The sequence below is a fragment of the Lycorma delicatula genome, chromosome 2 (assembly GCF_047948215.1).
Source record: "Lycorma delicatula isolate Av1 chromosome 2, ASM4794821v1, whole genome shotgun sequence".
Taxonomy (NCBI): Eukaryota; Metazoa; Arthropoda; class Insecta; order Hemiptera; family Fulgoridae; genus Lycorma; species Lycorma delicatula.
The window spans coordinates 183,252,559-183,276,789 of NC_134456.1; the positions used below are offsets into that span (position 1 = coordinate 183,252,559).

At 31.6% G+C, this 24,231-nt stretch overlaps 1 protein-coding gene across 4 annotated transcripts in view; it reads right to left on the bottom strand.

Moving 5' to 3' along the window:
- GckIII (Germinal centre kinase III) overlaps nt 1–24,231 on the bottom strand; it is a 477,720-nt gene that overhangs the window by 212,292 nt on the left and 241,197 nt on the right. The window contains exon 2 of one of the 4 annotated variants that reach the window (XM_075356818.1): nt 20,601–20,879. The exons of the other annotated variants lie outside the window; for them this stretch is intronic. Within the exon in view, the coding sequence (XP_075212933.1) occupies nt 20,601–20,660 (60 nt within the window). The 5' untranslated portion in view covers nt 20,661–20,879. The remainder of the gene's footprint in view (nt 1–20,600; nt 20,880–24,231) is intronic. 4 annotated transcript variants of the gene reach the window in all.

The window sequence follows — 24,231 nt, forward strand, 5'->3', positions numbered from 1 at the left end:
ATATTTCTGAGATGACTTGTCCTTATATAGATAACTGAAATAAAATTAGAAAGATCTTTAAAAAAGTTATACCGTAACGAGAAAGAACACAAATTTTCTTGTGCTATACCCCCCAAAAAAATAAAAATATATTAAATTTAAATACAAATTTTGAATTGACGAACAAATTATAATTGAAAGCTATGACTAGAGGTTAAAGAAAAAACATTTTTCGTAGGAGAACAAATAAAAAAAGGTTTTTAAATTACTAAACTCTGTAATTACTGTTTTTTTTTTTTTCAAATTTCAGGCATGAAATTTTATAGATAATTTATAAGATTTATCTTATACGATTTTATCTTTTATAGATAATTTTTAAGGACACATGCACACTCAGAAAAAAGTTCCAAAGTAGGAAAATTTGGGATTTTAAAAGTACAACATTTTATAAAATAGTGCTTATTTATGGTTCTGATCGTTCCATATTTAATAAGACGAAATTTTTTTAATAAAATTCTTCAATTATGTAGCGATTTCTGAACCATACGTAATTAATTATCCTCACAATTTACAAACGAAATTATCACAATTTCCACAGCTAACGATTACAAGAAATAAATAAAATATGAATACCAACTGAATTAATCCCAAAATTTGTAAACCAAGTTTAAAAATCTAACTTCAGATTATATTTGAAAATTAATGTGCAACATTACACCGATAGAACAGATTTCAGTTTAAGTTAATTTAATATGTTTTACATTGGAATACATTACATTTCAACATGGAAAACATGACAAACTACGGTGAAAGCAAAATGTATGTAACACGGGTGACAGATGTGTCAGCACTAAACGACAGGAGATTATTTATTTAGTTCTACCACGATATTATACGCTTTCACCAGGTTCAGATTGTATATTACATTGTGCAAATAAAAAAATTCAAAATTTAAAAAATCACTGTAAGTACAATAAAAAGATCCGGGTATAATTTAAAGTGATAGACAACACACAAGACTACGGTACAACCTGTTTCTATAAACCGTAAAAAGAAAAACGATTGTGATTCTTTAAGAGAATAATTTGCAGTTTTTTTTCCTAGGAAAACGATTATTATTCAAATTAATTCGTGCGCTTTATAACAGACGTCTCCAATAACAGCACTCTGAAAATTATAAAAAAATATTAAAACTAATAATACTTTCACGAAAAAACTAAATGCCGTGCAGTTGATTTTAGACAAAGTACTTAACAAACATCTTTCCTTAACTAAGTATACAAGTTATATACATATCCCAATTATTCGATTTAATTAGCGACAATTCGGATAATAAAAACTACGAAAAAATAAATTTCATAAACTTGTTTGACATTTTGTACAGTTTCTTTGAAAAATGAATCACCCATAGAGAATAAGTAGGAGTTTTTTAATAAAATAAATTATTCTAATGCACGGAAAATAAAGTAATATTATGTTCAATCTACCAACACTTTCTTGGGTAACAAATTTCCAAGTTGGTCCTATCATAATGAGTTTTGGGAAACAAGTGAATTAAAAAAAAATATTTGTATATATAATTCATTTCAATTTATTCTGTCTTACTCATCTATCTCACTCTTTTTCTATATATTATTTTAGAATTAAATACCTGGCAGTGAGCTTTAAAGTTGAACTGTAAGTTCGACAAATAAGTCTGATGACGAAACATAGGATATTTCACAATTATTATTTTTTATGTATGCTAATTGAACTCCAAAGTTTACACATTTACTTAGATCGAAACAGTTAATCTGAACAATATAACATAATTCTAAATATGTTCCTTCAGGAGCCGTGTACCTGTTTTTGAGATACTCTTTTCATTCCTGAACGAATAAATATTTTGAATACATTTAAGATGGCCAAATTAAATCAGTAATATGAGTAAGAAATTTCCGTACCTCTGTGATTGTCGAAGTTGGGCTTCTTAATAGAGGTTCCTTGAGCTTTGTGTCACTCATACTGCGGTTCTTCCGTGGATAGATAGTAAGAGACCGTCAGGGGGTCTTTTACTCTCCAGTAAAAATTGTCGGGCAATAGTTTATCCAATGCTTTCGTGTTTCCTTATACGAAAAAGGTATTTACGAGTAGATTCCCAAAGATATAATATCGGAATAAAAATTGTATAAGTAACGATTCAATTATAAGAAAACCTATACACCTTTTAAATGAAGTTTATCAGATATTAAATATCTAGTAATCTAGTTCATCCGATTAAATTTGACAAGTCCATAAATAGCATGAAAACAATTAAATACTGTGTTTTTTATACTAGTACGAGTTTTTTGGCGCTATCAGTTTTTTTTTACTTTTTTAAATCGTTTTATTAAATTAAATAGTTATATATACATTACTTCTTTAATTAATGCAAATTCTCATCGTGAATCATAAAAAAAACTACGGAGGGCTTCTTTCACGCTAGTTTACTAAAACTCATTCTTGCCTAAGTCTAAGTCTTAATATTATTTCTTATAATACCTTACATCGCATATATATAAAAAAGTATAATGCTATGTACAGTTTTAAAGAATCGATTTTTGTCCGAGGTCGCAACACAAATATTTTCTTACACTGTTTATTCGTCTAAAAGGAATTGGATGTTACGGTGTAAAAATATAAATGTAATAAATTAAATAATTCTAAACAAGTGTGGTTTTATCTATCGCAACATATATGTATACAATTCTGCGGTTAACCGAAACATGATCCTTATATACCTTAGTGTAGATGTCATAACTGTTCTTTGTTATTTTATTCAACTATAATACTGTAAGAAAACATTGTTAATTTGCCTAAATGCCAAGTAAAAAAAACGCAAAAAATCAAGAATAATCGGTTATGATTACAAAAAACCCTTCAAATCGAAATGAATACACTAATAATAAACTTTCTAGAAATTTAGTTTTGTTTATTAATTTGTGAGATATAACATTTCTAAACGCCGCCAGCCATACGTTAAAAATCATGCTAATAGCAAACCACAAGACATAATTTAAAAACACCGTTATATAACATAACACTTTTCATAAATAACAAAATTAAACCGTATCAATTATAGTGATGTAAAAGCAGCGCAGATCTTTCGTTTATCGTAATGAATGAACTAAAAATATACTTGTATGAAATTATAGTTTCCCGGAAGTTTTCTTTTATATTTTCAGAAAAGGAAAGTCTTTTGGTAAAAACGTTTAACGCCCACACGTCATACGTTAACATGTTAACATACAAACTTTTCAACGGAATATGTATGTATGTATACATTTTAGGCAGTGTTTCTTGCAAATTATTTGACCTGGTACTCGAAGGAATATTAAAATGTAGTAACTATTAAGAGAAATCACATTATAAGTCACTTTGAAATATATATTACGGAAAGCATATATATATATATATATATATTCTACACGTGTGACGGTAAAAATAAAACGTAAAACACGGGGAAAATAGTTATAAGTAAACAAAAAGAAAATTATGATTTTAATCAAAGTAAAATAAAAAATAAATAAGTCCACTCAGACGGCTAAGAAAGCTTTTAACAATGCAATAGGAAAATTATTGTAAAGCTTATGCAAAGCAAAAGGATTTTACTTTTTATGAAACTGACTTTTATATATATAGACTAAAATAATATTAAGACTAAAAAATAAAAGAAAGAATAATACACTTTAAAAGAAAAAATACTAGACTTTATTTTAGCTTTAATAATTTAGAACAAAAGCTCTCCAAGATAACACAAGAGAAGTAAGGTTTTTTTTTGAAGCCTACATATATATATACCCACACTACAAACGTGGTCTTGTACACTTTTTTCCTACATTACATAAATGAATCTACAAGAAGGAACTACTTTTTAAAAACACAAAGAAACTTAGTTTTTTGTTTTAATTAAAAATTTAATTCTTAAGTACAGTTTTAATAAATAAAAAACTATACTGCACCAATTCCCTATAATAAATACAACCCCCATGTAAGCAGAAATCTAAAAAAATAACTAATCGCATAAAATGTTCCAAAGAGTATAGGTTAAAATCTGCATGTCACTGCCAATCATAATAGCGGTGTTAAAAATAGCTAAAATTTTTTTAAGAACATAGCGTGCTACAGAAAGTTAACATGCGATAAAAAATATCCAATTTATAAAAGAAATTGGTTTACAATATTCACTGTTCAATGGAAGTCATCTTATAAAGGTTATTTCTTTTTTATATCTTGATGTCAGAATATTCTCAAATACTACGACGTAATTAAATAAGTTTTCCAAAGAAAAAGAAAGAAAACAAAAAAAAAATAAATATAACAAGAACAATATCAAATAATTTTATGAAATAAACTGATCGTACAAACGGCGGCACAACTCAAAAAACAAAAAAAAGAAACCGGAAAGAAAATTTCCAAATGAATGCCGAAATATTTCAGAAATGTACGTTTAATAGATGTTATATCAGATTAAAAGAATCCGCATTTCACCTACACCAACTGATAAAATCTAAGCTGCCGGTAAAGGGATACGAATCTGGTACAGTCATCATTTCGTTGCCGTAGAATTAAGGTAGATTAGTTTAATTACTTTTACACAGTTTTTGTCCGTATTTTTATTAAAAAGAACAAAAAGGAAATTCTTTCCACACAAACAGCTCCTCATTTAGAAAGAATAAAGAATAGTACGGAAAGATACCCAAGGATACTGGGGGGGATACATATCCCTCTATTAATCGCAGAACCTGAACAGTCCCTTGCTACTGGGTCTTTCTTATTATCGGGCGGGTATTTGTTCGTTTATTGTCGGTTACATATTGGTTCTGATTATGGATGGAATTGTGGATTGCGTTACGATCCTTAAAGATCAATTCAAAAATATTATTTGGGTTGACCTTGGGAGACTAGCAATGTATATCGGGTTTTTCTCCCGGCACGATTCTCCTTCAACCCGTCCACTTAAGGCCTGCCTTTTGGTCAAATATATCGTAATAATAAACACAGTGATGTCACCGTGTTGTTCCCTTTTTGCTTTCTTAAGAAAGCTTTTCATATCGGCAATATTTTTCTAAATCTACTAACACTTAAAATAAAAAAAAAACATTTTAAAATAGAAGCCAATTTAAAAAAATAATAATGATAAGAATTTAAAATAATAGTTTTCGTTTTTCCTTAAAGTCGGAGCCAAATTAAGGACCAGTCAAATATTATCGATAGGGTAAGTAGTTATTTGAATTTGCTATTGACTTCTAAAAGTCGCAATCTTAAGTGTGACTGAATTCAAAAAAAAATAATGAATCTCAAAGAAAGGATACACGAATATAACCCCGGAAAAGATGAAAACTGAAAATTATACCGCTGAATTTAAAAAATGCCTTTAAAACAGATATTAGAATTCAAATAATATGTTTACTTATAAATTTACGACTTATAAAAAATGACCTTATAAAAAAAACAAAGCGAATAAATTTAACACTGAAAACGCATTTCCTACCTTTTGGATGTTTATCACTACTTAGATACTTTAAATATTGTTTTTAAAAATTTCATACAAATTGTAAAACATTTTTAAATTCAGATGTATTTTTTTATAAAAACTACGTAATAAATATTAAAATAATAGTAATAGTAAACACAACAAACATTTTTCTAGATGATAAATAAAATTCTGTACTTTAAAAGACAATTGAAAAGATAGAGTTAAAAATATAACAAAAAATAAATAGATAAGATAAATATTTTTATACGTAAATTTGAAAATAGAAATATTAAAACAATACAAATTGGACAAATTGTTCACATAACTCACTTCACTTTGTTTTCTTCGAAAAACTTTAAATCATTTTTTTAAATTTTATTGGAATACAATTAAATCAGGGATAACATGTTAACATTCATAAACAAAAGGAAAAATGAAACATAACTGAAACTAAGTACATTATTTAAAGAATAAACCATCAACAAACTACAAAATATTCTTAATTATATGAAATTATTTTCGACATGATCGTAAAACATATGGCCGGCCGATCGGTGTATTAATTGTGCTGTTGGCTTCAAGATGATCAATTTGTTTCGAATTTCATTGGCAGCAAAGATTATGCATTTTTCCACGTAGCTGCAACTATTTCAGTCTTCTTCGTTTAAGTACGAGCAAATAAATGATACAGGTTAAAATAATAAAAATGGTAGAAAATTAATTTTTATTTAGAAAAATGCTTTTCTTTTAAATAAGAGAAACATATTGTCATCTAATAAACATTGCTAACTGAATGATGCTAAGGAAAGAAAAAGGGGAAAAATGTAAGGTATGGAAGACATCGAATTACACATTCAGATTCCATATTGTTGTGTAATGTAAAAATATGGTTTCATTATAACCGAAGAAATTTGAGAAAAAGTTAAGCAAATGGCAAGATCTGAAGAAACTTATTCCATACGACGTTAATTTAGGAATGAACGATTAATATAGTATGGGAAGATAAAATTAAGAATTAAGAAATAACAAGTTTAGGAAATAACAGATTAAAAACTTCATAAGACCGGTCAAAAGATTGGCAACCAGTTATGCAAAAATTAAGACTTTGCATCTACATAACCATTTTGTTAGATAGCATAGTAATTATCGAATTAATTATCCAGTCTCAAACAAATGGTAAAAGCAACCAAAACTCCACCCAACTTTTACGATCTAAATGAACCTATTTATTAAAAGTAGTTTCAACGGTTGACATTTGATTTTAGATTTTTTTTAGACTGTTTTATTTTTAATTCAATTTTCTAGATACTGCTTCCTGAAAAGTTCCAGATTAAGGAACCATTAGATGGTTACGAGATACAGTTCCGCCTTACTCAGAATCATTTTTTTGTTCCTTTTGAACCTTTTATTTGGAACTTTCTTTCTTTTTCCTGTTTAGCCTCCGGTAATTATCTTTCAGATAATACTTCAGAGGATGATATATATGTATGAGTGTAAATGAAGTGCACTCTTGTACAACAATCTCGGTTCAACCATTCCTGAGATGTGTATTTAACTGAAACCCACCACCAAAGAAGAACGGTATCCAAGATTTAGTATTCAAATCCGTGTAAAAATAACTGACTTTACTAGGACTTGAACGCTGGTACTGTCAACATCCAAATCAGTTGATTTGGGAAGGCGCGTTCACCACTAGACCAACCCGGTGGGTTTTTTGTTTGGATCTATCTTCAAGTATTTTGTATTATGTATAATATAAAATTATACGTGTACTGTAATGTTGTATTTAATAGTGTTGTAACCATTAATATATAAATATTATATCAAACAGTAAACTAATGGAATTTTCTTGAGTTCTTCCACATGTTTTCGTTTATTTAAATGAATTTACTAAATAAATATTCGATGTGAGATTAATAAAAAGATTCCTAAGCGAAACATAATTTTTTGTTATTCATTTTTGATTTTGAATTTTATTGTCGTTGATTTTATATGTATATATATATATATTTTTTTTTTTTTCTTGAATGTAGTTTAGGTGAAGATGAAAATGTTCTTTAGGTGAGGTGAATTGTATAACAGATATACCAGTCCTGAGTTCTTTATCAGTGATTAATAACCGACATGTCTGTCATTCTGGTATAAAAAAATCTGATGTAAATACTACATAACTTCCCAGTACACCTATTAAATTATATACACACATTTTTTGTTGCACTTCATTCAAACTTATTTCATTTGAAAGTGAGATACGATCCTCCAATTCTTTAATAAAGTGGACAGTTACACGATTGCATTGTGGTGGACACCATATTGCATCACAGTTTTTTGCGGTGCCCTTATCAGCATTTTATATTAATTTATATATTAATTTTGTTTCCCTTAAGCAGTTATGTGGTGTAAGTGAGAACGTATCGGATCCGTAACCATTCACACATCGGTTCCAATCCAACTTCATATACGTATTTTTTTTTTTAAATTTAAATATATTGATTTATTAATAATTATTATCCTTTGTAAAAATTTTTGAATTAAAATTAAAAGTACGTAACATTTTATTTCACAAATAACTTCTGATTTTTTCATATATTTTTTTTATTGTTATTATTGAATTATTATTTATTGTAAATTATTTTTACAATCAAAAATTAATAACTATTAATAAATCAATATATTTAAACTAAAACAAAGGAAAAAAGAAATATATGTAAATGAATTCGGATTTTAACCGTTGTGCCTTCCCCTTGAAAGATCAAAATATTTCATTAATTAAAATTTTATTTCGCTTTAACTCTAAAACCAATGAAAATAAGTGCCGGTAATGATACATAGTTGAAAAGCTCTCAATGAGGGCTTATTACTGCAGTTAAGAAAAAGTCCAAAATCCAAATTATCTGGATTTTGGCCTTTTTTGGTAGTGTAGATTGCAATCAAAAGGAGAGGTGCACAGCTAACTGTTACAACAGTCCTGAATCCAAAATGTCAACATTCTATGGTTAATCGTTTTTACGTAGGTGTAAAGACGTCACGTCGAACCTAGTCAAAATGAATTCATGGATGATCAAAATGGATATTTCGGTTGAAATCTAAAAAATTTTGCGGTTAAAATACTGCCTTTACTTCGTACAAGGAAGTAAAAATTAAAATACTTTTTGAATCTTAATGTCACCACTGCATTTCGATGCGTTTGGCGTGAAATATGTACGATACCACTGGGCCGAGTGAAGGAAATCAGCAGAACCATTTAACTTAAAATTAAATCATCATTACAAGCACGACCGGCATAAAATTGTTGTTTTGCTATTTTGTGATGTGTTGTCCGGTATCCCCTTTATTTTTTTATGGATTTTATGAAATGTTACCGTATAAAATTAAATTAACTAAAATAATGAGAAATTGTTATATATTTACGGTTAGAAAGTTACTGTACAACGATAGGAAAAAATATAACAAAAATATAAGATTACTTTAAAAGTAGAACTTTTGAATTTAATTTAATTTTATTAAAAATAAAAAAAATTTATGCAAAATAAGAATTGGATTTTACTCGAATAAAATGTTTTTATCACGTGTTAAAATGGACGTTCTAACAGGAAAATCAAACCAAAAACCATTTTTACGCACACAAGAACGTAAAAAGCTAAGATCACAACGATTTATAATATACATTCTTCAATTTCGTATAAAAAAAATGCTAAGAAGCCACGCAGACACAAAAATACCATCTTTATTAAAGCATAAACGGAATCTTATTATTAAAAGAAGTAAACACAAGCGTCACGAACTAATTACTGTATTACCACCCTACAAAATGTGGTTTATGGTGAAAGTTATAAAAAAACTTTCGTTATAAACCTGTATTTAATACAGCATTCAATCGTAGCAAATTGTAAATATAATAATACGTAATGGATACAAAAATTGATAATTTTTTATTGTTTTATAACAGAAAATCAACATTGTATTAATACGCAATCAATATTAAATGTAATTTATTTCTTCTATATTCCGATAACAGAAAACAAATATGTTTAACATAAGCGCCTAAAGTACTCATCGTTGTCCTTCAAAGTCAAAAGTGATTACACACTTTTAAAATATGTTTGATGATTCAACTTATATAAAATAATTTTAAACAGCATTAACACTATAAGGAAAAACCCACACACTTCATTTAAAAAATATTAACGGAAAATATAAAACGCTGAATGATATCTACAAAAATTACAATATGTAAAATAAAATGCTGACAACACAGTTGTAGAACTTTCCCGGAACGCGGCAGTAAGATCTTCAACTGTGGGTTGTTTCTGTTACATGGCTTTTGTTTTTTTCCTTTAGCCTCCGGGAATCACCGTCAGATATTACTACAGAGGATGAATGAGGAGATGTACGATTGTAAGTAAAATGTAATCTTGTAGAGTCTCAGGTCGACCATTTCTGAGATGTGTGGTTAATTGAAACCCAACCTCCAAAGAGCACCGGTATCCGCGATTTAGTATTCAAATCCGTATAAAAGTAACTGCCTTTACTTGGATTTGAACTCTCGAGTTCGAAATCAGTTGCTTTGCGAAGACCCGTTCACCACTAGACCAACCCGGTGGGTTTCTGATGCACAGCTTACACACACACTATTATTTTGGGGGACTTCAACTGTAGAACAGTGGCGGCGGGCGCTGGGACCACGAATAACAGAGGAAGTGTCCTGGAGGACTTCCTTGCAGCTATCGGTATCGCATGCCTGAACGACGGAACTCCGACTTATCGAGCGAGGGGCCATGGATCCATCCTCGATCTGGTGATCGTGGATGGGAGAATGGTCACTGATAGAACCGAATTCCGAGTTTTGGAAGAGGAGACGAAAGTGATCACCTTGCGGTCTTCTTGATAATACACGGCTGTTCGGCGACCCCTGCTGTACGGAACCGGCAAGAAGACTCACTAGCAGACAGGTGAACATAATTGTAGATCTCCGACGGCAGAAGGTTGGATCCGGAGGTCCTCCAAGAAATAATATCAAACGAAATTTCCAGCATACCGGAAACGGAGCATAGATACCACCCTGTGTACTGGAGGAACCAGGAAATCGCCGAACAAATAATCATACTTCAGCGAAATACGCGAAAGCCCAAAGATTAAGAGCTAGACAGGGATCTGAGGCTCAGACTGAACAAACTATGGAGGCCTATAGGCCGGCTCGGAAAACGTTGAACTACCTGATTAAGAACGCCAAGAGATCTAAGTGGAGGGAACTGTGTGGTGAGCTCGATGCTGACCCGTGGGGGCAAGCCTTCCAAATAGTAATGAAGCGATTGGGGAGGCGAGTGCCTGCGCTGAATGAGGACGAAGCGGCGCGCCAGATGTCCGTACTTTACCCACGGGAGGCAGTCTTGTGCGAACGTGGTTCGCACAAGATGAGGTGATTGCCGCAATTAACAAGTTAAATCACAAAAAGAGTCCGGGCCCAGATGGAGTTCCGGCAGCGGTCATTAAAGGCCTGGCTAGAATAGTACCGTGGTAGATGACGGACATTTTGAGTTATGGGCTGCAACATCGCACTTTCCCTCAATGCTGGAAGGAGGCCAGAACAGTTTTTCTTCCCAAACCGAATACAAACCCAGGCGTTTGCGAGTACCGTCCTATCAGCCTCATAAATAATATGGGTAAGGCTGCTGAGAGACTTCTTGCTACCAGGATCCAAGAGGAGCTGGACCTAAGCGGAAGCCTACATTTGGAGCAATATGGATTCCGTAAGGGCCGTTCGACACTGGATGCGATAAACAGGGTGGTTAGCGGGGCGGCGGAGGTATGGAGCGGTATTTGGAGGACCAGAAGGATCCCATTGATGGTCCAGTTAGATATCAAAAATGCGTTTGGCTCGGTACCGTGGATGGCCATTGTAGCGGCGCTCAGAGAAATGAATGTTAGTGACCACTTGCTAAACCAGGTTGACTGCTACCTGTCTGATAGATGGACGGAGGTTCGCACTTTGGAGGGGGTGGTGAGATTTCCGGTCTTCGGTGGAGTTCCGCAGGGGTCTGTGTTAGGCCCCTTGCTATGGAAAATCTTTTACGACCGGGTGCTCCGGTTGCCTTATCCGGAAGGAGTCAGCGTAGTCACTTACGCTGACGACATTGCACTATTGGTGGAAGATAAGGAAATTGGTGATGCAGAGGATAAAGCAAATCGCTCCCTCCAACTCATAGACAACTGGCTTATAAACAACAACATGGAGGTGTCCCCGGCAAAAAGCAAGTGTATCCTTTTCACGGGTAGGAGAAGACTGCGCGGCGTTCGGGTCGTGATCCGTGGAGAGGTTATAACTGAGGTCAAGGATACAAAATACCTAGGGGTGACAATAGATAAAAGTCTCAAGTTTGGTGGGCATATAGAAAATGTGTGCAAAAAAGTAGGGCTCACCATAAAAGCCATCAGGAGATTATTCGTGGAACACAGAGTACCGGGGGCGGCCTCCAATCGGAAACTGATTGCGTCGGCGGCGTTATACGCGGCGCCGGTTTGGGCTGATTCAATCAGGATACAAAGAAACAAGGATAAACTGCGAAGAATGCACAGAACGGCATTGTTGTGAGTGGTGGCAGGGTATCGTACCCTGTCATATGAAGCTATATGTGTGCTTGCGTCGGTCCCGCCGATAGAACTTCAGATCAAGAGCAGGAAAGTGAGAGCGGAAGGAAAGTGTAATAGAGCTGAGACCGAGGCGATGACCCGACAGTGGTGGAAGGAAGTATGGGCAGGGACTAACGCTGCGGCCTGACCCAGAAGGTTAATAAGTGATTTGGACGCATGGCTGGATCGCCAACATGGCGAGGTGAATTTTACATAACACAGAAGATGTCGGATCATAGATGTTCTGGTTACTATTTAAAAAGATTCGGCAAGAGAGACACGCCCAACTGCGACTACTGCCAGGAGGTGGACGACGCAGAGCATACGATGTTCGAATGCCGAAGATGGGCACAATACAGACAATTCATAGCAGTCAATAACCTGAACGCGAATAACATAGTAGAGTGGTCGCTAAGGAGGGAGCAGAACTGGAACGTTTTTAACAATTTCGCCGGTACGGTTTTTCGCACTAAGGAAGAGGAAGCGCGACGAAGGAATCGTTAGGTTCAATCGTAAATAGGGATAGGTGGACAGCCCCGTCTCTGAGAGCCTGTATGCCCTGGCGTGCAGGTTTCTGAGAGGGGACGGGGACTCCGGGGAGATTTCGCGGGGATAAAATTTAAAGACCTAGACCCGGCCGGTGTGGCTGGTTTTGGAGGTGCTCGCGCTCCTTGTGCTGGTCGCACCGGTTTGAGGCAAATAGCATAAAGACCGAGACCCGGTTTCTGTCGGCGGGGGTGGTGAACGGCATAGCCGGGCTTTGCCCTCGTCGGCGGGAATTAGAGGCAGGCAAGAAAAGATCTAGTACCGGGGCGGTTAACCTGCCGTGCCGGGTGTAAAACCGGTAGGCGGGAAGACCGCCTTAGAATCAAAAGACACGTCTCTGGGCCGAGTATACTTAATTGTATGTCCGGCCCAGGGATTTAGGGGAAAAAAAAAGCTTACACACACACTTAAAACTTAATTAAAAATATTTATAATTTTATATAAATATATTTTTTGTTTATTTAACTCGATAATTCTAACTAAAGCGTGCACGCATACCGTATTTAATTCGCGTGGGTGTGGCGGTACTAGCGGCGATGCTCAGCACTAACCAAACTAATCTGATTTCACAACTTACATAGAACAAATTTCGCTTGTACGGTCGGCAGACTGGTGTAGCCGCGACGCTTAACGCACCGGGTGCCGAGTTAAACGATTCGTTTGATTTAAATATTTTACAGAAGAAACCAGCTTAGTACCACAAAATTATGCTGATTTAGGTAGCGAATGTGAAGAATTAATTATTAAAATAAAGAATAAAATGAAAACAGTTACATCAACCCAGGAAAAATTTAATATTTTAAGTTTATTACCAAGCAGCTGGAGCATTCAGAAAATTGAATATCAGTTTAGTGTTAGTCAGTGTTTCGCCCGTCAATCCAAACAATTGGTTAAAACAAGTGGAATTTCGTACAAATCGGCAAAAAGAAACCCGGTCATGTAACTGATGAAAATGCAACTAAATGTGTCCTAAGATTTTTTGCCAGCATGATGAGCACATCCGAATGATGGATTGTGTGTCTCTGTAAGACATGCTGACGGGAAGATAATTAATATTCAAAAAAGACTTATCTTATGTAACCTAAAAGAATTGTACACAGCCTTCAAAGAAAAACATAATTTAAAAATTGATTTTTCAAATTTAAGACCTAAATCTTGTGTTCTGGCTGGGGGGGGTCAGGTACTCACACAGTTTGTTTGTTTGTGTGTGTGTGCGCGCGCGCGCGCGCGTTGCCCACCAAAATGTAAAACTCATGTATCTGTTCTAAAAATGAAATTTTATTACAAAATTCTCCTTTCAACCATGGTATGTAACATAGAAAACGAAAGTGCATGTAGTCACAGTGTGAAAAATGTCCAGCCACTAATGTGCTCAGATTACTGCAAGAAAGCTGGGATGATTTTTATTCTGAAATTATCTTCAAACAGTGAGTTTCTGTTGACCGTTGTGAACTACTCAAATTCTTCCATTTCAAGAGTGCGTAGATAAACTTACTGAAAATTTAAATCATCTAAAAAGGCATCATTCTGTTTCAAAGAACAAGCTAATTTCCTCAACATTAAAACGAAAAACTTATTGGAGGGAGTATTGGAGTATGGCGTATTGTAATAGGAGACTTCTTTCAAAATTTTCCTTTTACGATACATGATGAAGTCCAGTCATCTCACTCGTCAAAAACTTATGCCACAGTTCATCCATTTCTCATATATTTTAAAAAAGAAGGAAAATTACAAAGCTACTGTGTGATTAGCGAGTACTTGAAGCACAGTACTACATCGGTTATTCTGCTTCCAAAAGCAAGTTATAAAGGAAAAACACTGTTACCGTTGGTTAAACAATTTTTTTTTCTGATGTTCAGCCCAGTATAAAAACAAAAAAAAATTCATAAATTTATGCTACCATCAAAAAGATTTTGAAATCGCAGGTGAATGGATTTTTTTCTCGTTCCATGGATACGGCCTATGTGGTGTTATTGGTGGAACTGTAAAAAGGACTGTGACTAAAGCAAGCCTTCAAAGGACAGTCAACAATCAGATTGTTACACGTTCTGAAATGTACAATTATTGCTAAGACAATATTAGAAATATTAAATTTATTTTCTGCTCTAATAAAGATGTTCAAGAGACTGAAGAATACCTCGGTTCTCGTCATCAGGTAATCACAACAGTCACAGAAACAAGAACCTTTCACAGTTATGTTCCAACACGTCAAAAATGTGTTCTGAAGGCGACCTCTGAATCAGAAACATTTATGTTAGTATCGGTACACAATGTTTCTGATTGCTTTATAAATTTACCAAAACCAAAATGTAAAAATTATGTCTGCTGCGTATACGATGGCAAGTGGCGAAGTCAAAATAAATGAAAATGAAGAGGAATATCGAATACACTTTTTCCATCCGCAGGGTCCTGGTACTTCATTCAAGAAATCATTGAGGGATAATCAAACATGGGTTAAACTGAAAAATATTTTAAAGATTATCACGCCTTCAGAGCTTTTTCTATCAACTACTGGAACAGTACACAACATTACACCAAAGATGAATGAGGACTTAAGTTATACTTAATAAAAAAATGGAAGACGCACTAAGTTATGTTAGTTAAGTCTGTTATCAAAAAGTTCAAGATTTATTCATAACTTCCATTATCAGGAGTAAAATAAGGTAAAAGTGAACTGTATAACTTGTTAAGGTATTCGAATTATCATTTTGAAATTATTATTTGTCATTCTGTAATTCCTTATTTACTATTTATCCATTTATTCATCCTAATTAGTTTAGTTGCAATTTTTATAATCTGAAAAAATACATAATATCAGTATTTTTCTATACGTTGTTAACGGTTAGAAGGAACGGTATTTTTAGCGGTTTTGTTGGCTTCATTACTCGTCAACTCCTTTGAGTAACAAAATATGTAAATTTTATATAATTTTAAAGTACATGAAAATTACTTACTGCTGTAAAAATGTCAGATTTTTGCCACCTCTCCCACATGTGGTTTTTGGGCCCTAAAAATAAAACATTTCCAAAATCTTACGATTTGACAACCATTTTTTTTAATGAAGGACACTAGGTAACAGTCCAATTTTTTTTATAAGTACTACTAATATCTAAGTGTTAAAAGTAAAAAGAGCCTGTTACCCTTAGCACTTCATTATTTATTTTGGGCCCAATTTTGAAAAAAAAAAACAACTATTTGTAAACGTAACTGCAGTAAATATTACGAGATTTGGTTATGTAACAAAATTAATTTTGAGTACACTAAGATGAAGTTCCATCTTTACTCTTTCCAAAAAGCCCTTTTTGACCGTCTGTACAATGTAAAATAAGAATGTTACAGCTCATGGAAAAAGTGACGAAAATGACTGTTTTTATCTGTTGGCGTGTTAGAAAATAGTGTATTACTCAGAAAAAGTTTTTCTTAAAATATAAATAAATATATTTTGGCCACTACAAGGTGGGTAGTTATCATATACCAAATATCACCAAAATCAAAAATAGTGATGCACCTATCATTTGTTGAATTAAAAAGGAATAACCCTTTATTAGGATTTGAAGCCTAGAACTCTCGACTTCAAAATCAGGTGATTTGCGATGACGAGTTCACTACTAGACCAACTAGGTGGGTATCCCTCGCTACTCATTGCATTCTGCACAACGGTTCCTAACACATGAAGAAAATTATGAAAGAAACAGCTCAGTTTTTATCTCGTGTTTCATTAAGTATCTGTAATCACCGAAAAATTTGATGAACTGGTCGAAATAATAATAACGGTCATGAAATTTTTTAATATGTAATTATTATAAAGATGTTTTAAAAAATTCTAATCTTACAATAAAAAGCAGGTTTCATAGTAAAATTCCATCTACATTTTTCGTAAATATAATACAGGATATGATTATATCGTAATAGATATAATCATATCCTGGCAGTATGTGATAGAAAGTATATGATACAAAAGTACTGTTGTTAATACCACAGACTACCAGTTTACGTAGCAGCGAAAACACCTTAGGCGATATGCAACTATCAATAATGTACGAGCATACACACTTCTTTGTAGCACACGCTCATCGACGCAACCAAACAATTTTAATCAAACACAACCACTCTCTTAAAATGTCTAAATCTACAGAGTTCTTTTTCATAATATAAAAATTTATACTTCTTAAATAATAAAAAAATTCGAATCTTCAAATTAAACAAGAAATGAGGGATTACTTTGCAAGTCATAAAATTTCAGTTATATGCTTAAATTTATTTTCTTTAGGAAACATGTATTTCTAATCGGATGTTACAAATTGTACAGTAATTTTTTTTACAGCATTAAATTAAGCTCGTGAACGTAAAATTGGTGATCACGCTTCAACCACTCGGGTAAAAATTCCCCGGTTTTCAAAAGACTGCGGGTACGATCCACATTTGAGTTTTTCTATGAGCAGCAAGGTTATTTGTCTCAAGATAGGCTATTTACCTCGTACTGGGTTTATCCGAGGATAAATTGAATTTCTCACCGAACACAATTTCTTCTTATTCTTGATCCTTCATCCGTACTTTTAGTTCCGCAAATAGAGATCAAACCTAAATATACCGTGCTCAGGATGCCGGGACTATAAGACCAGAAACAACCTTTGTAAAATGACGCGGAAGGAGACTGTCTCAGCGTTAATTCAGTGATTCTATTTCCTATCCGGTAGCCATACGTAAGTCTAACGACTGATTTGAATAGCCGATAAAATCGGGCCTCTAATTCTTCTTAAAGCACGATAGCGTAAATACTACAAGGCAAGAGTAGATGAAAATCTAAATTTTCTTTAATATTAAAAATAATTCATTAAACAACATAAAACCTAAACCTGCATAAAAAATTAAGAAGCATAACAGATTAGTCATATCGTAAAACATATTCGTAAAAGTTTCACATTTAAGAAAAATAATTTAAATACTAAATGTTAACAAGTCATGGCACATTAGAATTCTAAAAGATAATAAATTGGATTAAAAAGATAGGTAGGTTTATACACAAGAGTATATAAATATAGGCCATGTAACAACTGTTCAAGTATTAAATAAAGTACTGTTAAGAAATTGATATGAATTACTGATAAATTACAGACAAAAAAAAAAAGCAATAAATCGTAAAATAAATTACATACTGTAACACTCGCTTTCATAAATTACACAAAATGTTGGAAACTTCTCATAATAATTATAAAACAATATGCTATTACGTAATTTAACGCAAAACATAATTTACAAGAATAAATAATTTATGGGTAAAATAATTTAACTGTATACTGTTTTCGACTAATGGAATTCAAATTATTTTTTTTCTAAATGAGGCGTTATCAGGGTGGATTACATTCTTTGTTAAATAAACATTAAGGTTATCGCATAAGAAAAAGTAAAGCTTTGATTGTTTTTATTTTTTCTAATAGTCCAAAATATTGCAATTTGAAGGGTTTAACACTACATTTTATGATCTAAGAATTTTTTGTAATGATTTGAATATACCCCATTTCATAAACAAAAAAATTCTAAACAGTAGCTTTTATTTCACTTTCTTGTGGACACGATAACTGCCATAATTTTGCGCCAATCACTTTCAAATTGTTCCCTAAAAATAACTCGACCCAAAATCTCGGTCGAGTTCGTTAACGGCCAAAATCGGAACATGGGGGTGGAAATGGAATGGCTTTTTCGAAAAAATAAAATATTGCTATAATTTTTTAAAATAAAATATCGAATTCGTGTAAAGTTCCTACTATTCTTTGGATAAAGGCCTAAAACTTATCTAAGTAAAGTTTTTTGATATCACCAACCGTTGCCGAGGGGGTGAAAAAATGTGGTTTCGAAGACAAAAAAAAATCATACCTCCCTTAATAGAAACAGTATCGAACCGGTTTAAAGTGGTCGTTAGTCCTCTTAACATTACCTAAAAATGTCATCTGAAAAACATTTTGATATGACCCACCCTTTCGGCAAGAGATGACTAAAATGTTGAAATTGTAAGATGGGGGCTTGTCGTATTGAGTAAATTTGTTTTTCTTAACTGAAAGGTGGAAATTTTTTTTATCCCCTACTTAGCACCGGAGAAATCTGCCTCCGCCTTCCGGCGTGCTGAAGGGATTTATTTTTATTTAAATTATTCCCTAATAATTAAAAATTTAATTAAAATTTACTAAGTGTTTAGGGAGGGAACAACTTACCGAGATAGATATTACTACCAACTTTCAGAGTCGCATTAAAAAAAAAATTAACAATTACTTAAAGCAATCAGAAAATTTCTTTAAACAGTTGAAAAAGATTGCCAATAATGATACTGGAATTTCCTGCATTTATATAAAATAATAATTTACCGTTCTCCAATGTTAAAAATTAGAAATGACAGTTTATCTTACAAGCTCACTTATTAATCTCGCTAATAAATAAATAAACATTTTAAAAAGATACGATAAACCGGTATAAATTCAAATCATTACAAAAAATTCTTAGATCATGAAATGTAGTGTTAAACCCTTCAAATTGCAATATTTTGGACTATTAGAAAAAATAAAAAGAATCAAAGTTTTATTCTTTCTTATGCGATAACCTTAATGTTTATTTAACAAAGAGTGTAATCCACTCTGATAACGCCTCATTTAGAAAAAAATTAATTTGAATTCCATTAGTCAAAAACAGTATACAAAGAAACAGTTACATAAGATTATATGAATTCCATTTTCAAGGGTTACGTTGTATTATTCATTCTCATACAAACAAATCGCTCCCGACAGGTAACAAATTATTATTATTTTTTTTTAATAATAATAATATTAAATTAACTAGAAGGCAGAAACAATTAAACGTTAGAAAATATAACCAAAATCCATTTTTACGGGTACGGTTGGAAATGTTTAAAAAAATAACTCAATAATATTATTTCCATTATTATTTTCTGCTACTGTAAAATCATTTGCGGATAAAATGTTCACGATCAACCGTCTTTCCAATTCGATTCTTATTAAAAATTAAATATGGATCGTCCTAACATACAAACAACCAAGTTAAATTTTAAGATTGTAGATAAAATCGATCTCGAGACATAAATTAAAATACAGGCCAACATGCACACATAACATTTTGTAACTAAGATTTCAATATGTTTGGACTAAGGAAACCTTAAACATCAAAAATAAAAAATCTGGTAGTGACGTACTTTTAACGCTAGTAATACTGAACTGCAATTACTCGTAATAGTTGGAAAAGAGCGGTAAAATACAAATGATACTAATATAAAAAATGAAATCCTAATGCTCAGATCTAACACTCGTATTTCATCCGTTAAACATTTGTTGTAACTTTATTTAAAATATACAACATCCGTTACTGGAAAATAATTGGAAAAATCATGGAAACAAGTACAACTATATTGCGAGTGCATGCGGATGTATATAACAGGATTTATACACGTTCAATACAATATTAATTGAAGTCGACGTTAAATAAAAATAGACATAAACCTTACGCGTATTAATTGGAGATCCAGCATTTCATGAAAAAAATACTGTTTTTTCCCCAACCAGTACAAAGAGAAAAAAAAAGTATATAATTGTTATTAAAAAGAAAAAACCAACAAATCCTCCAACATTACTTATTTATGCCGCATAGGTTTATTCCAGAGAATTTTGCCGTTGTTTCAACTACACTCTACGTCGGAAAATAAAAATAAAAACACAGAGTATCTTAAAATTACGAAATACAAACCTTTTTTTTGCTAGCCTATTTAGAAAAAAATTCTCTGTATTATAATGTAACAAAAGCTTTTCGCTTCTTTAAGCATGTAAATTAAAAAATAATATTCCGTCAATAAGCATACAATTAAAATATACTTATAACACCATGCACACGTGCGCGCCCACATCACATACATACACACGTAAAATAGAAAAAACAAATATTTATTTACCATTCTGTAAGGAGAGACGACAGGTGGCCGTTTGGGTGATTTGCACTTAGTGAGTACCATGCTGTCAAAAGATACAGTTATCACAACTTTTATCAATAAATATATATATATATGTATATATATCTATAAAACAAGTTAAGAAGTTATTCAAAAAGTTTTAGTCACTCAAAACACGTTATCATATCACTTGTTAAATACGTTGAGAATAGAAACACTGAACACAAATAAAAACATAATTTTAACGGTAAACGCGCACTGTCAATTATAGTGTTTACCTATCTGCAATCACGAAAATAATATTATATTACAATGAAAATAATAAATACACTTTTTAGTATAAGACTGATGATAATAAAATATGACAAAATATATACATTTTTAAAAATTTCAAGAGGCATATTATTAATCAATGAATAAAAAAAAACTATTTCTGAATTACAATTACGCGATTCATTAATTTTAATTTCTTTCGTTAAGATTACAAAAAAAAAACTTACGTATAATATTCTATGATGTAAGTTATATGTATCTTTCATAAAATGTAAATGTATGAAACAAAATACAAAGTTAGAAGCTAGATATCACAGAAGATCAAAATCTCATGACCTATTTCTAAATCCCAATATCATATTTATTACAGTAAAGTATTATGCATATTATACTTCCGCACCAGTTTCTGGTAAAGTATGGAAAAGTATATTCACATCATCTATAAAAATCAGTATTATTACATTACGTATCTTCACTTGTGATTATATTATTCTCTCTTAATTCCACAGAGAAAAATAATAACATTATTTGCGATCGGCCATTACTACAGAAAGATTAATTAGTTTTTAATGAAAGTAATAGGATTATTTTGTATTAGCTAAATGATTCTAATTTAACCTACGTAGCACTTCGAAGTTATATCTAAAGGAATATCGTATTCGTATTCATCACTAAAAGTTATAAAGAAAAAAGGAGATATAAATTAGACGGGGAAAATCCGTCATCAAAATACAACAAAATAACGAATAATCTGAAATTATTAAGAAGTTATAAAATATAGAAGTAATACTACAAAGCACAGAATTTTGACATCAATGGCGACTGTCCCCCAACCGAATTTCTAAATAATAACAATTACCGTGTAAATAATACCAAACTACCGTAAATATTTCTTACAAATTACGATTTATAATTTTTAATTAAAAATACGGGCTGTTAATATGCATTTACACAATACCTTGATAAAACTATAAATCCAAAGAACATGTCTGGCTACAAAATCAGCAGTAAATCCAATTAACGAGTTCCAAACCGATTTATATTATCATAAATACGATAAATTAATTAGTATAGGCAAAAACGATAAAATGCGGTATTTATGCTTTAACAGTCCCAACGTCTTTTATATCAAAATAATATGAAATAATAAAATTTAAAACAACACCATACAAATTTTATTTACGATTAAAAAAAATATCACAAAACAAACTTATACACAGAATCTTACACTGTAATGTAATAAAATAACTTGCAAGTAAAATGTTAAAAGAACCAGAGCAGGTATGAAATACGATACCTATTTAACAACTGACGTCATTAATGTATCCGTACAAAAAGAAAAGCACATTCGCATGCAATCTACACGTTCATCAAATAACCGAATAACCCCGGCCGACTCAAATATCATCTGAAACTGTTACTTCTGCATATACTTACGAACAAGTAATAATAATTATTATTATCATCATCAAACTAAAAATAATCTAAATAAAATAAAATATTACATAAAGAATAATTTGGTTTAACGAAATTAGAACAAAGATAAACATGTACGTGATCGATAAATATTAAATGTATTACCACTACTGTTTAGAAGTAATTTTAATAATATAGTATGTGATTTAATAGTAAAACAAGTATATATATGTTAAATTATAACCAACAAGAATTAAAAAAAGGAAAGAAAAAACATTTTATTGGATGATACAGTAGTACGGATCCAGTTAGTAGATGATGAATGAAAAAGACAAATTTTTTGTTTATATATATATCTATTTTTTTTTTCACTATTTATTTATTTTATATTTTAAACGATTCTAAGAAAGCAAGAGTTCAAGAACGAACAATGTCTGCACACACAAAGTACAAAAAAAATTCTTTACTAAAACTTAATCAGGCTATTAAATTTAGCTGTTATAAACGGCTTTGGAAGAGAAGATTTGTACCCTATCGACACCACAACCTGTTACTTCAACGAACGACTATACGAGATAAACTAATCCGAATGACTTTCGTTTTGTTACAGATCTAAAATTAAATAACACATCACAAAACAAAAGGCAAAACGTACTTTTAAATTTTAATAAAAGAGTATTTCAAACCAAACAATGTAAATTTTAAGTAGATTAAATTCTTACAGTCAAAACAAACAGTTTTCCCCAAAATAATAAAATAAAAAGTAAGTTTCCATACATCTTTAAGAGCTAAATTGTTCAGCCAGAAATTTAGAAGAAAAAAAACAGAGAAAAAGTTTGAATTTGCAGACGAAAAAAATAAGAATATGCGAAGCTTGGAGATTACAAACACCCGACTTCGCATTTATGCAGTATTAAAGAGGAGCATTTATTTATCAGTAATATAGCAAAAATGTCAATTTTTACTGCAAAAAAATAAACATGATTAACTGGGACAAAGATATATAATTAACTATCTGAGTACAGCAGGAATGTATAAATCTTTAAGGTACTGCAGATATCTACAAACAAAATTTTTGTTGTAGCGTGGTAAAACAGGCATCCCTCTCAAGTAGATGCCACCTCTCAATCCTGTGAAGTAATCCTTTTCATCTCATTCTCTGAAGTAATACGTAACTTAACGGAAGTTAAGCGGAAGTAATACGCTACAAAAACGATTGTTTTTGTAAGCGGTCATTGTATAAAAAAAATTAAAGCCTAGAAAATCGCTCGAAAAGATATAATTATATTTAATTTTTTTCAAAATTATTTTTTTTATAAAGCGGTTTTATGGCAAAATTTAAAAATGTGAAAACTGTCTGAAAATTTACCTCATTTTTACTCCGTTTTGAAACTGAAGTGTCGACTGATTAAAATGATTTCCACCGTAATTCCATTGTCTGAAATAGTTTTTGAATAAATGTTGACAATCAAACAAAAGTTTGTTCAGATTAAATTGGTTCACACTTTATCAAATGAGAACGTAGGAGTAACTGTTATCGCAATATTAATTATTCATACATGAGACAGGCTGCTGCTGTGACATTTTTGAGAAAGTAAAAACACGATATTTATTTACTTCGTAAAAAATTTTCCGATTAAAGATATACACCAAATTGTGGCTGAATATTACCACCTGTTGAGATATGAATTTGTATTTAAAAAAATGACAGATAAATAAAAACGAAGTTTTTGAATAAATAATATTTTTTGGCTATTTTAATAATATCTGAATCATTCCTCGAAATAATGCCTTTTTCATGTTACAACCTATATATATAAATATATAGAACAAAGTAATAACAGCGAGATGTTATCAGAAAACAAAGAATGATGGAAAATTTTAATGTTTCAAACAACTTTGTCTGAAATATCTGTACTTTAAAAGATTGAAAGGGGGATCTCAA